The sequence below is a fragment of the Aphelocoma coerulescens genome, chromosome 5, assembly GCF_041296385.1.
Source record: "Aphelocoma coerulescens isolate FSJ_1873_10779 chromosome 5, UR_Acoe_1.0, whole genome shotgun sequence".
Classification (NCBI taxonomy): Eukaryota; Metazoa; Chordata; class Aves; order Passeriformes; family Corvidae; genus Aphelocoma; species Aphelocoma coerulescens.
The window spans coordinates 30,937,649-30,952,369 of NC_091019.1; the positions used below are offsets into that span (position 1 = coordinate 30,937,649).

Sequence of the window (14,721 nt, forward strand, 5' to 3'; positions counted from 1 at the left end):
TTCCATTACCTTTTTAAACTGCACTCTGCAACAATCTGCTTACCCAATGTTAAGCTTCACTGCAGCTGGGGATCCTTTAGCAGGTCAGTGTAACCCTACTTCTGTCCAGCTTGTCTGTCTGCAGGTGTTCTTCATGCTGTTTCAGCTGATAGAAGTTTTATTTAGTAATACCATCCACTGACTTAGAAAATTATTATGCTGCTTATACATGTCTATTTCCCAAGACTTACAGAATTACACTTTACTGTTTATAAATGCCATTGTCTTAGTGGAATAAAATGACTAAAACTATATAACACAGTTGTATAGTATAAAATCACTCTGATGAGAGTTGCTAAATTAGGAACAAGACAAGCAAGATTTCTGGAGAGGAAAGAAAAAAAAGAAGGCTTATATTTGTATGCTTGTTCTGTTTAATCAACTTTTGAACACAAACCTGACCATAACACAGGAATCTAAGAATAATAAATACCTATGATTGTCAAAAACCAGGCAACAAGTAGAAGGGTAAGACATTGGGAGTCTCCTGAAGGGAAAGACAGCAGACCAATTCACATTTTGGATATCAGAAGGTCTGCATAGAAAATTGGTCTTGACAAAACTTCATAGGAATCCAGAGTCACTGTTTGTACAATTTACTTATTTTTAATTGCTCTAGTTGGTCCTTAGAATTTTTTTTTAAGTGATTCACAGTGTTATGGAATTTAAGCAATAAATTCCATTGGGGCACTCGCTTGGCAGGACTCAGAGTGCGTGCGGCTGTACAGGAAGTTCTTTTGTAGGCTCTATAAATACCTGGTCAAACAGACAGTAATCTCTCTCTCTCTTCTTCAGATTTCTACTGCATGCCTTGGATCCATGCTCCTAATCAGCTTACAAGCTTCTCTTGACCTGTGCTTCTTTTCCTAATGTGCATCTGACTATGGCTGTCCTCAAAGTCAAATTCACCAAAACCAAGAGGGACAAATTGGCTCAGGTCTTATGGATCCTCAACTGGGTTTCTGTAGTGAGTGGGATCATTCTCTTCAGTCTTGGCCTCTTTCTGAAAATAGAGATCAAGAAGCGCAATGAAGTGATGGCAAAAGGGGACATTAACTCTGTCCCCAACATGCTGATCTCTGTAGGGGTCATAGCATGTATCATCAACTTTCTGGGTGGCAAAATCTGCTACGACTGCTCAGATGCAAACAAGTTCTCTCGATGGAAACTAGTAATGCTGCCATACATCGTATGTACCTTCTGTTTTACCTTCTGTATCCTGCTGGGTGCTCTTATGTGCTATACCATGAGGAATGAGCTGGAAGAGTCTCTCTATCTGGGACTGAGGGATGCCATTAAGTTCTATAAAGACACAGACATACCTGGACGATGTTTCTTAAAGAAAACAGTGGATTTGTTACAAATTGGATTCCGTTGCTGTGGAAACAATGGCTTTAGAGACTGGTTTGAAATTCAGTGGGTATCTCCTCGTTATCTGAATATGGCTTCCAAGGAGGTTCTGGAGTAAGTATTTATCAGTCATAACAAAAAATTCTAGGAGAAAAACTCTTTTGAGATGGAAAGCCCTTTTTTCTGGACCTTTGTATCTTAATTTAAAAAATGTTGAATGACCAGGTTACTCACAAAATATGCTAAATACATGCACAATCAAAAGTCACCTTTTTCTAAGCCTTTAGGGATGCTAAGCAAAGCCAAGATGTATCTCCTTTTTCAGCATGGTGAATTAGCTACCCCAAAATTTTAATTTCAGTTATAGTGAGCTAATAACTGTAAGAAAAAAAGGATTGTACTATCAGTACATTGCACAGTCAATTCTAAGCACTGGAAGACCCTTCTTCAAGGTATTAGACTTTGCAATCCCAAGTTCAAATCTGTATGTTCACATGTGAGAAACTGCCAAACACCACATAAACTGCATAAAACAGCAGAAATTCCCCCTTTCTTTTTGGTGGTGGTGCTTCACATGATGTAGCAACTGTGAAATTACACGCTCAAAAAGAAGAGTGGTAATACTTACAGACAAGGTAAAAATTAAACTTTCAAAAGTAGACAATCCAGTCTGTAATAATTCTTCTAAAGCTGAAAAAGGTCTTCACTGACAAGAGAGTAGTAGCTTTGTATTCCTAGGAGAGACAAATGCAAAGAGCTTGACTGGCATTTGTCAAATGCTGTGGTTTTGATCTAAAAAATCAGTGACAATAAAGCCAGAGGAAGGGAGGCTAAAGACCTTAATTTTACAGAATTCGCACCTTGAAACTGCCATCATAGCAAAGCATATATAGAGAGCTACAAATACCAGAAGGCAGGACCTAGGAGAATACAAAGAGGGCATCAGCATACAGAAGATACTTGTCTGTGGAAATAAAGCTATACAAGCATTCTCAAGAGAGAAGTTAGAAAGTGCCACATGGAACAGAGTGGTCCAGAGCTGTTTTAAATCTTGGTTCTATGCTGAAAAGTGACATGACAACAAAGATGACCCCCAGGAATTTAAGCTTAGTGTGAAGTCAAAAGTAAAACATACTTTTATTTCTGTGAGACAGGCAGAAAAAGTAATGTTTTACCCAGGGTCTTAATTAAGCCCTGTTTTCTTCTGCAGGGTCCCCTGTGCTCTGCCATTATTGTGAGAATACACTGTCAGTTAACTTTTGCCCCATTCAGGCAGAAGGTGACAGTGAAATGTGTGTGAGGAAAGTAATTTCTGAATTTCTTTTGCTGTGGATGGATTGGTTAATTTCATCTTGATTGCCAGAATCCAAGTCAGTACTGTATAACCAAATTATACCATGACTTCCAAAAATACAGCAGTGAAACATTTGATATGAAATCATTGGAACCAAAGCCCAGCCAGTAATGTTCTGAAAGATGGAAAAAGAATCAAATCTTTCTTGGTTTCAGCTTTTACTGTATATCATTTAGTAGTTTGTAGATCAAGAGGCAAAGCAGGTGAGATCTGACATACTATGAACTCAGATGTAACATTTGCAAAACTGAACTTTTCACCTTCCTGCACAACCCTTTTCCCTCCCCTCTCTTCTACAGCTCTATTGCCAACACCACAATGTGACAAGGCATGGAAACAGTCAGTGGGATTGGTAGGAACATGAGGCAGGTTACAGCAGTACAATCCTACCATTGCTTCGGCTGGGTAAAAATCATCTTTGCCCAAAAGCAAGTTTTTGCTTTACAATACTGCAACAACTTTGGATTGCAACAGCAAATAGCAGTGAATGTCTTGCTCCACAAGGTCTTTTACTGAGGTACTCCCTTCTAACGGTACCAAGATGCTAATTAAGTACCAAGATACAAATTAAATAATTTTAAAATTTGCCACTAGCAGAGGAAACACAGTGGCAGGAGGACATAACCTACATCTGGAAACTGCTACTGTTGGCAGTAGAAAGAGAATTCCTCTTTATAACATGTCAGGAAGAAAAAAAGTATTTAAACTGATGCTTGGGATCAAAAGAAAAGCTTAAGACCCAGTTTAAGAGATTGTATTTCAACCACCTTAGATGCTGTGCTATATTGGGGTTATTAAATGTATACCATTCCCTGAAATATTGAGGGCGTTTTGCCAGCCCCAGTAAAATCTTCCCTTTCACAACGTGCCAGTCTTCCTCTCCTCTGCAAGCTTTTTTTCTCCTCCCACATTGTAGCCTTCTGGTTTGTGCCTCTCTGGCTCCCTTCCCTTCCAGTGCCTGGTTCTGCCTATGCCCATAGCGTGGCTCGCACACTTCAGCCGCCTTTCAGTGAATTATTTGGAGTCTTTTGCATTGATGCCATTCTGTTGCCATCACCAGGGACACGATGGCCACAAAATGAAGAGCTAGACTTGAAAACAGAGAGGGCCTATCCCGCTCCTAAGTGGGAAATGGCAGATGAACTTCCTGGCTTACTTGGAAAGATCATCGAGGAAGATGTTTTTGAGAGAATTTTAAATAAACAAAACACACTACAACCTAAATAAAAAGGAGAAAAAAAAAAAAGGGGGGCAAGAGGGAAGAAGGGGCGGGGGGGGGGGGGGGGGGGGGAAGGAGGTTGTTTTTACTAGGCTCACAGCAATAAAATAAACGCAATTATTCTGCCATCACAGCACTGACACAAATACTGAGCTTCCTAGCAGCTTATGTTTCATTTGAAGGTTAGATTTAGTCCCAGATTCCAGAACAAGACTGGACTGGATTTCCTTCCCTCTAATTTAGATCAGCTGCAGTGGAACAGAAAATTATTAGTTTGCAAACATTATTTGCAAAAATTACTGCAAATTTATCTGCAAACATTAATAAATTAATAAGTCTTGGAAAGTATTAAACTTGGCAAATGGTGAAAGCTGGATATCTAAGTGAAAATTTTCTTTTATGTATTCTGACCCCTTTACAAAGGGTAAAGGGCCTTGGACTTGATAAACCAGGGCATGGTTCTCACCCATGGGGCTGTCTCAGGAAATCAGCCTTTTGCAGTGAGCATGAAAATAGATGCATGCTTAGCAGCTGCTTCCCCAAGGGGTGAGAGTGGCTCTCAACAGCTTAGATACTCTCCAGTTTCTGGAAAATCTCTTTCTCTGAAGCAAATGGATGTCAAGGATTCGTTTAACTTCCAGAAAATCTTGATTAATTTGAGACTGTGTTCTCATCCCATCCTATGATTTTTTTCTTATTCCTCTTTATCTTTCTTCTTTCCCCACTTGTTTTCCTTCTGATCTTATAGAGGAGGGAAAGGAATAATTTTTAGCAATAAATACATTTTTTAAAGTTACAGAAAGTAAAGTTACAAGAAGTAGAAATTCCTTTGTGAACTGGACTCAAAACATGTGCTGAGCCAGCTCTTGCAATGGGTACAGTGATGAAAGGCCAGCAGACAATCACCAGTAGTTCCTGTGGCATGCAGTCATTCTTGTATTAGGATGTCTCTCATGGACTGATTGTGTTGAAAAATCAATCCCAAAGTAGTGAAACACAGGATTTCCAGGGACACAACTTCCATTAGAATTCCACCAAGATAAACAAGTTCAAAAATTGCCTTTAGTATTTTTAGCACAAAGATACCTAAAAAGGCAACATCTCCATGAACACTGAACTCATGTCTTGTGGCACAGAACCAAGAACCACATGAGGTACTGTGCTATACCACACTTCAATACAGCAAATCCAATATGCCATTTTTTTGCAGTAAGCAACTTTTCCTGTTGAAAGTATATCCTCATTTTCCTTTTGTTATGTTGGAAAGGCACACATTGCAGCACAGTTATTTCCTTTTCTAAAATCACAGGCACTGCCTGCTGCTGACACCACATTTGTAATGCCCAAACTTTGTCCCGTTGCAGCCGCCTGAAGAGCAACGTTGATGGGAAGTTCTTGGTGGATGGAGTCCCCTTCAGCTGCTGCAACCCCAGCTCCCCACGGCCCTGCATCCAGTACCAGCTGACAAACAACAGTGCTCACTACAACTACGATTTCCTGACAGAGGAGCTCAATATCTGGATGAAGGGCTGCAGAGAGGCCCTGCTGGATTACTACACTGATATCATGAGATCCATTGGCATTGCAGCATTGCTTATTTGGTTGTTTGAGGTGAGTCTCACAAAAACAGTCTCTATCAGATTAATCAGTCTTCTGTCTCTCTAGGATGGGAAATGATGATGGCATAACACATGAGAAGTGCCTCAGTATCCAGTACAAAGTCCACAAGCACTTCAGGAGTGTTGCACGGTTTCCCTTAGTAAAGACAACTTTCCCAAAGTCCACAGAGCAGAAGTAAATCTTGTTGAGGATGAGAACTATCAGAAATAATATATATAATTCTGTATATTTATAGAGCTTTTTCAGTAGAATATAGCATATTCCCCTCATGCATTTATGGGATCAGATACAGGGTGATACATGCAGTGATACAACTGCAAGGAAATTTGGTGAGAAAGTCTGAGTGTTGTTTTAAGTCAGTTTTAACAAAAATATGAGCAGGTCTTGGGCTCAATGCATTTATTTTGTTTATAGTTAAAATTGAGCATTTTATTAATATCTCAAAGCCCCCTTTTTACATTACATAGTTTCACCATACAGACAGCACGTGCAATCACGGCATATTATCCTTTTAGAAGTAGATTAGGCTGCTGGTTATGCAAACAAAATAAGCGCATCACAGGCAAGCTATACACCTGCAAAGCTGCAGGCTTCCTGCTGACGTCTTAAAGAAAGTTCTCTGGATGTTGTCATCTCAAAGTAAAGCACCCCCCAACGGCACAGGCTCCAATACAGTTTTCTTACCTTTTTAATTTGTTTTGGTTTTCTTACTATTGCTCTATTGCATAAATATTAGTGCTGTAATTAAAGTAGTTCACAACAGTCCTCAGGCAGTGCTAGGTGGTGTGGTGGTGCCAGAAATAACAGGGCTCTGAAACCATGTGAAAAGCTGCGAGCCAGCTCTCTGTGCTCCCGCAAATATTGACAGGCTGATCTTGATTCCAACAGAACTATGAAAGTGAGGCTTTTCCCCAAACTTAGACTTGACCCTCTGCTATAGGCCATCCTTCTTAACTTTCATTCCTTGGCATGTAGGACACCTATGGCTTACTTAGGAATGATTAAACCTCCTTGGAAGAAATATTGATTTAATCAAGGTCAGTAGAAAAAAAATCCACTGACTACAATTTTTTCTTTCCCAGTGACTGATGGTTCCATTAATTGATCATCCATTCTACATCAATTAGTTGTAGTCTCTGAGGCTGCAAGGTTCCTGAGTAATTCTAGGTATTTATGTACTAATAACATGCAAGGGAGATTGTTACGTGAAGAATGAAGAGAGAATCAATCCATCTCTCCCTGCTATCTTTCTTTCCAAAAAAATGTAATTAATTGGAAGAGTGGTTAGATACATTGCTAGGATCAAGAGTGTCCGCTTTACTGTTATGAAGCCTGTAAATACTCAAGTCAGAAAACTGACTTAGTGACAGGACTGAGGTTGCAATTTCAACTGTTTAACCATTAACTGTTTCTTACAGCTCTCTGTACTTATTGGTGTCCGGTACCTACAAACAGCCATGAAGAATGTCCTTCTGCTAGGAGATCTGGAGGGTGAATCAGATGGTTGGTTACTAGAAAATAGTTTTGTCGAAACTGCCAAATACAACATTAACATCATTAAGAACCTTGGCAAAGCCAACCAGATCTCCACTGTCTCAAGCATGAACGACCCCAACATTGATGTTCAAAACACAGACTGTGGCAAAACCAATATTACAACAAAATCTATCCCTGCAGCTAGGTAGGCAAATCTTCCAAGAATGACATCACAAGTGTAGCTTTGCTCTATTACAGTCCTACAGTCACCAGATTTTATCTGGTGGGAGAAAAAAAAAAGGTAGAAAAACTAGTAAAACAATTGAACAAACCACAGACTGGTGACAGCCCCAAAAATGCTAATACTTCTTTGGATGGATGTATTTTTACTTGTGAATTCCCTGATTCTCAGCACTGCACAAAACTTCAGGAATTTCTCCTGCTTTCTCTTCTTTACATACAAACTTCTATCATGGTCTGAATACACCAGAAACATCATTATGCACAAGCTCGTATTTCAGACAGGATGGGTCTACACATACTAACATATAGATTTAGTTGAATAGGTACCAAAGAAGTTTTCATTACTGTCATTACACCTATAAAAATCCCAGGAGCAGGGAAATTCCATATTATTACACTGGATAAAAAGATTCTTTACAAAAAAGAAAAGACAAAAACTGAAATGAAGACTCTATTGGTCCAAGCTAGGAAAGGGGAAATTTACAAAAGTATACATGTATTACAGCCTACAAGAACCCACCAGGTATGTGAAATTCAGGTGAAGGCAATAAAAGTTACCATAAACTATTTCACTTATTTTTCCCAAAATGTCTGAAGTATCTTTTTATTTTCACCCCTCCAATAGTTAGAGAAAGCTAGTTGCCCCACTTCCCTGAAAGTCAAAGGGTGATGCTGAAAGGAGTTCTCTGCCTAAGAAAACGAAATGCTAGCTTGTGCAGGGATATTTAAACTTCCAAGTAGCATGTGATAGCACAAGTTTAAAACCAAGTAGGTACTTTCTATAAAACTACTGACAATCCTAGATGCTTGAAAGCTCCTCGTTTCAAAAGAACTTACCACACTGATCCAGGGGGGGAAGGTAAGGGTTTATTTGAAATCAGAGAAGGCAGACTGACTGACAGCTCTCCCATTACACCCCTAGTACAACGCTCAGGAGCTTTGTCGATCCATGGAGTGAAAGCCTTCAGTGCCCAAAACACCTGTAGTTACAGGATGCCCTATGACTGTAATTGATCATTAATAGTAAGCAGGAAAGGAGTACCAATACAAAACAGAGGTGAAAAGACCAAATAAAATACTTTACTTGTTACTGCTGTGAGTGCATTCTTTGTGGATAATCAAGTAAAAGAAATTTTATCACTGAAATATTTGAAACAGAACCATTCCTACTTTTGAAGCTGTGCAGAGTAACAGTAAAAATTTCTTTACCTCAATACTGTTGTATTCTATAACACTAGAAAAAGCAAAAAATATACTATAAGGATATATCGTAAATAAATTGTGCAGTGTAATAATCTGTAGTGTAATTCAAGCAGGCTATGTGCATGACCGTAATTTCAACTGGAATTCCTTCACTGCCTAACATGTTAGGCCTACACTTAAGTATGTTAAAAACCTTTCAAGGAACTAGATTTGTAAGCTGAGACTTCCTTCTACAAGCACTGTTAACTCTTCCCTTTGCACTCCACTTACCTGCAGGCCTACTTTTTGTCTTCATTGCAATCACTTTGCCCAGTGGGGGATTAAAACCTAACTGGTGAGTAATTCCTCCAGCCATTTCTGAGAGCCAGAAGTACTTACCAGCAGCTCCATAGATAGCTGATACAGACTGGAAAAGAATGAATACAGAAAGTTGAAGTTCCTTGAGAGATCAAGGAGAAAGACAGTCATGTGTTGCAAACTACTCAGATTTTGCAACAGTATGTGTTTTTTCTTTAAATGCAGTGTATTTTTTTTTCAGATGAGTATGCAAAGTGCCACATGTGTCAGTCAATAGCAGTCACTTCCTCAAACCAATTTTCTTTTATCTACTTTTGGTAAAACAGTCCTAGACCTCAATAACTAAAACTTGCAGAATTAGAAGAACTGTGAGTTTACTCTTTTGATAGCTTTCTAGTTAATGGATTTGTCAAGAATCTGCTCTGAAAAAACAGATTTGGAAGGAAGACTGAACTGATCATCCAGCCTCAGCATCTCTGTCAAGACACAGAAATGTCATCCAGCAGTTGCTGTAACACATTACCAGGAAGAGCAGAGGTGTAAGTATCCAGCTACACAATTTTCTCTGGCCCCCACACAGCTCATTTACTTGCATATGAAGAAAACACATTTTACGATAAAAGACTAATTAGCATTTAGCACATTAACCTTTGTCTCTCAGCCAACTGTCCCAAACTGCAAGAGTGGAATGTGATTGGTTTTGAAATTAACTTAGTTTCAGCATACATCTCACAGGGAACAGTCCTTGTCTGGCTTATTACCAGTAATTACTCGTCATTAGATTGTTAATTTCTATCCTGTCTAGGCATTCAGAGTCTCCACCGATACAGATGCATTACAAAAAGAGGATAGCTCGTTTCACAGTATCAGGATAAGATGTACTTTTGTTAATAAATGCTTTCTTCTTTGCTGTGTATTTATTGATTTCCTCAGAACATGGAAGTGCTACACCCTACATACCCAGCTTCCTTTACAGCACCTGTCAGAATAGTTTTGGTTTCCTGCAGTATTTAACACCAGAGGCACTGGATCAAGGAAACAAACTCAGGCAGCAGCACAGACTGCATCTTTAATTCTCCGTAATTTATAAAGACAGAGACGGCATTAGTGAGCCAAGCCTTTAAGCCAGGGCATCTGCTCAGATACAGAAATAAATACGATTTGAGGGACACTTATCCTGTTTGTTATTAATGCCTAATCCAGTCACAATTCATAACAATACAGCAAATTCCAGAGTCAGGAACTCACCTATGCACAAAACTATCTTCTTTATCAAGGTCTTAATTTAAAAAATAAAACAAGCACTGTAATGTTGAGTTTCTGGTGAAGGCACTATGAGAGTTTCTTTAGAAATTGCACATACAATGCTCTCCTTTAAAGCTTTCTGAGTGCCACTGAAAACACTTGCTCTACGTTGATCACAGAGAAAACACAGTAAGAAATTGAAACATGCAGCACATTTAGGATTTTGTTAAAATGAACATAGCTCAAGCAGGAACTCTGGTACCTTGGGATGAGCATCTCAATACTTGTACCCAACGAGGCCAGTATTATATTTCAGGCACAATTAAGGAGAAGTAAGGTTCTGCATCTGCTGAAAAAGACTAATCACACATCTTCACAAACATAGCAAGGACTTCAAATGATCATGAAATCCACAGCCCCCACTTTGTGCTTCAAAACATTTCACTGTAGCTCATTCACTCAAGCACGAAGCCTGGAAACCTCGTGAAACTGTCTGATGGACTGTGAGTTGTTTGACAACCTGCACTTATACAGCACAAACCATACTCTTTTTTTTGACACTGATCTCATGAACAATAGTTACACAGAAATAAGAAAAGTCAGGTCCCATTTTAATGTCTATTGTTTAACTCTGTACCTGGTCTCTTACTCACCATTACACAAAATCACATATATCATCTCTCAGAATTTCAGCTTGCTCTCCTTCAATGCAAATTTCCTTTACATAACTTCATTTTCATGTATGCTTTCGACTGTACTGAATGTAACTTCAGAGAAATGTAGCTAGGATTAGAAATAACTAGATTTGAGACACATGTAAGGAAGTGGATTTTCATCATTAGCCATTTTTTTTCTGTATCAACCTTCAAATTTAGCCTACCTGCAAAATACTGATAAAAACAAAGAAAAGAGATTGTGCCACAGAAATGAAACAACTTATATTTTTGATAAAGTATCTTTGAACACCTTGTCAATAGGTTAGAAGAATCTAAGCAGCAACTTAGATGTTGTATTATGAATCTCAGTAGTTTACATTGGAGATTATTCAAGGTTGTTGTCTAGAAAATAAAGTGGATTTCAACCATAATGCAAGCATATAATGGCCAAAATACTCCTCTAAATAACTTTGGACATTGAGATTTTTACTATGCAAGAAATAGTGCTGCGGCTTTTTTCTTTTTTGCCTTAATTAACAGGATCCTTATTGTAATTTTCTTCAGAACAATTTTGCCAGTAGACTTCAATCTATCCACCTCTACCTTTTACCTTTTCAGGAATTGGTTCTCAAAAACCATTTACTAGGAACAAACATAAAGAACAACACTATTAACACCCAAATGGTGCCCAAAGCTACAGCAAAGCAGTGAGGACATGATGACAAGCTGTAACATAAAAATGTGCAAGAAGTACTGGCCATTTCTATGTAGATGTCTTGACTGTTTGATTAGCTGTATAATAAAACACTTTTTTAAAGGATGTATCACACAGCACATTAGACCAACACCACAAAGTTTCCCTTTCCAGAGGTTAAGTATCTGCCAAACACCACAACCACTACTTTGAAAAGATACAAAACCAGAATCACTCAACTAGATCAGTTTTAGGGCATGTAAAAATTAAACTCCGTACTTAAGATTTCTTTTAGAAATGTAGGTAGACACTGCAGGAATTTGCATCTGTAAAATACTAAGATAAGTTTTGAGTGGAGTGTATCTTTACGTAAGAAAAAGCATGCTACCATTCCTTACAGTATAATGATGATACAGCCTACAGGGATAACTGGTAGTTTGCCAACCATTTACCAGCTCTTCTCCTTTCCCATACTGACAGACACCACTATAGTGCTCTTGTAAAATGAACTGTGAGGTGTCAAAGTGCCTTCAAATAAAAATTGAATAATCTACGAGAAGTTACTTTATTTCCTTTTTTTAAATATACATATACAAGATATTTTATTTCAAAAGCACAAGAACATTATACAAGTTTCAAATTTACATTTTTGCAATTTAAGATACCAGTATGTGCATTATCAAATAACTTCTGTCAGCTTGGATGGAACAGAAATAAGTGGCATAAGCATCTTGCAGTCACTAAATACAGATTATACTCACAGTGAACAAAACTGCATAGTAATTTATGAAATGAAAGATGACCACGCTAGTCAGTGAATGATATGGGAGCCCATTTGCTAAATTAGTATGTGCAAACATACAGAAAGATGCAACTTTCCCCTCCCACTTCTTCAGCTACAAAGAGATTTCCAGAGCTTTAAACAAGCTCCTCTGCTCTTACTCCTGTCCTGATATACTACAGTTCAGACAGAAAACAAAATTAAGTGATCTCACTGCATATTGGATAACGGAAATTTTGTATCAGTGAAGTGCAAGATAACTGAAAGTTTTTGATAACTGAATAGGTAAATATCAGAGGGAAACAGTAAGAAAATACAGGTTTGGTATCAATTTGCCAGTCTTAATTCAATATTTTTGTTGGCAAGCAGTGTTTTGATGACAAAAAAATCACCAGTGCATGCAAGTTTTCATGACAGCTCTTCTAAATTCAGTATGTGTTTCAAACATGTTTTAGAGAAGACTAACAGAATTAATGTTTGTCTTCAAAGAGTTTAATATGCAGGTTTAAAATCTGACAGAATCAAAATAAGGACAATGGTCTTAATTGCAAGAAACAGAATACCTGGAAAATAGACCAAAGCCAACTTTTTATATCACTGGGGAAGGATTACAGCAGAAGTTTTTAAAAACTATTTGAAACCAGAACAGTATTTAACATCGTTGGTATTCCTTCTTTAGATTAGTTATGGTGCTGTTAAGTGCACTCATACATACATACTCAAAAAAACATTAAGAAACCCCAGAAGGATGGTATTTAAATCTAAACCATTAATTGTGATTCTACTATCTCTCATATAATTGTGGCAAAATAAAAAAAATACATAATACAAAAACACACTCAGACATTAATTTGAAAGCATTATTAAAATGGCACGAAAGAATCCAAATAGCAAAGGGGCAGGGAAATTGAGGGTAGTGATGACTTCAAACTTTCACATGGAAATGGAATTTCCTGGGAAAGAGTTTTTACCCGTCACATTACAAATTCTCTCATGTATATTATGACTGAAATTCAGAAAACAGAAGAACAAACATTTAGAACTGAACCACAATCACATATCATTGAGAGAGAGTTTAATCACAATGTGCTACTAACTACTGAAGGGCAAAGAGACAGACTTAGCCACCTTTTTTCCCTTTTCTGCTCTACCTGGCATTGAACCACTGAACACGCCTCCCAAAACACACCATTTCATTTATGCAGACTCCAAAACATGCTCCAAACAATAGTGGTAGAGGATGATGAGTGGAAAATCCCTCAAATATGGGCAATTTATTTCTGATTCTAAAACTTGCTGCTTTTAGGCCTTGATTTTAGTCCAGTGATAGCTTTGAAGGCTGCTTACTTTACTGAAGTCTCTGGCTCTCATCCAGCTTGCAGAGCTACACTACAACTACTTACCTGCAGAATTTTCACTTTTGATTCTTGGGGAAAATCTCAGAAGACAAACTGTAAAGGATGTAAAACTAACCACAACCTAGCCAGGTGGTGAAGCCCTAGACCTCTTATGATATACATGAATGGAGGATAAATTCATTAGATAAAGTGCAGCTCTGGCAACGCAAAAAGCACAGACTTAGGTTTTTGATGCAACAAGCAGGATGGTAATTCTCCCCATGCACTTTCTATATACCACACTTCTCATTTAAAGAATTCATTCATGAAAGCTCTTCATTAAATCCCAAAGTATAGCTGAATGTAAGCTTTATCAGTAAAACATATTCCTTATTGTACCTGTTTCTGCAGATGACTAAAGACCTGGCACCACTTCCACTCCAATATTATCTCAACCTATTTAAAGCTTCATTAAGCTTGGGAAAAGAACCCAGGAAGAAAGTAAAGGAGCTTTTCCTTGGCAACATCATTTAGATATGTTCTCAAGGCATGGAAGAGACAAATGTGGTGTGTGCTCTGAAGCTGTCCTCATGAAAACATGTGAAACAATTCAAACTTCTGAAAAAAATGGAAATATTTCTGGACCTGAATGTTCAGTAATAATTACAGAATGTGGTTTTCTTTTTTTTTTTGGAAAAAAAAAAGAGGAAAATATATTATATGAGTTTCTGTTTCAATGTATCAGTTATACATCCAACCTAGAGAATCCATCAATTAATTGTCTGAACTACAGAAACCACTTGAGTAGATTTTTTACTGCCACCCTCCTTTTCTTTTCCAAAGCACTGCCAAAGGTAAAAGTTTTCACTAAAATCAAGAGACTCAGAGCAGCTGCCAGTTGAATCCAAAGAAGATCTGATTCGTTTCTTGGCTCCTCGCAATCTCCTCTATGATGCAGTGCTGCTGCCACAGCAGATGGAGCTTCCGGTAACGCTCCCAACATAAGTGCAGGGGATTGCCTCTTCTTCAGAGAAGAAAAGAGAATTAGCAGTTAACATTATCAGAACAGCAACTGATAAACCGTCCAATTAATAGTCTAACATTAACACTAGACTAATTAAATACTTGTAGGAACACCAATTCCAACAAGTCTATTTGAAACGTAAAAAAATTTCTACTTGTGACAAGCAATGACTGCCATTTCTAT

General features: G+C 38.0%; 2 protein-coding genes across 3 annotated transcripts in view; one reads left to right on the forward strand and one right to left on the reverse strand.

The window, feature by feature from the left end:
- Nucleotides 1–580: 580 nt before the first annotated feature.
- LOC138111522 (photoreceptor outer segment membrane glycoprotein 2) lies at nt 581–11,868 on the forward strand. The gene is made up of 3 exons (XM_069017455.1): nt 581–1,503; nt 5,327–5,573; nt 7,001–11,868. The coding sequence occupies exons 1-3, from the start codon at nt 923–925 to the stop codon at nt 7,265–7,267; spliced, it is 1,095 nt and encodes a 364-aa protein (XP_068873556.1). The 5' UTR covers nt 581–922; the 3' UTR covers nt 7,268–11,868.
- Nucleotides 11,869–14,190: 2,322 nt separating this feature from the next.
- Nucleotides 14,191–14,721, reverse strand: part of UBR1 (ubiquitin protein ligase E3 component n-recognin 1) — a 63,443-nt gene continuing 62,912 nt past the window's right edge. For both annotated transcript variants that reach the window (XM_069017454.1, XM_069017453.1), the window contains exon 47: nt 14,191–14,538. In XM_069017454.1, coding sequence (XP_068873555.1) covers nt 14,397–14,538 — 142 coding nt within the window. In that variant the 3' untranslated portion in view covers nt 14,191–14,396. The remainder of the gene's footprint in view (nt 14,539–14,721) is intronic.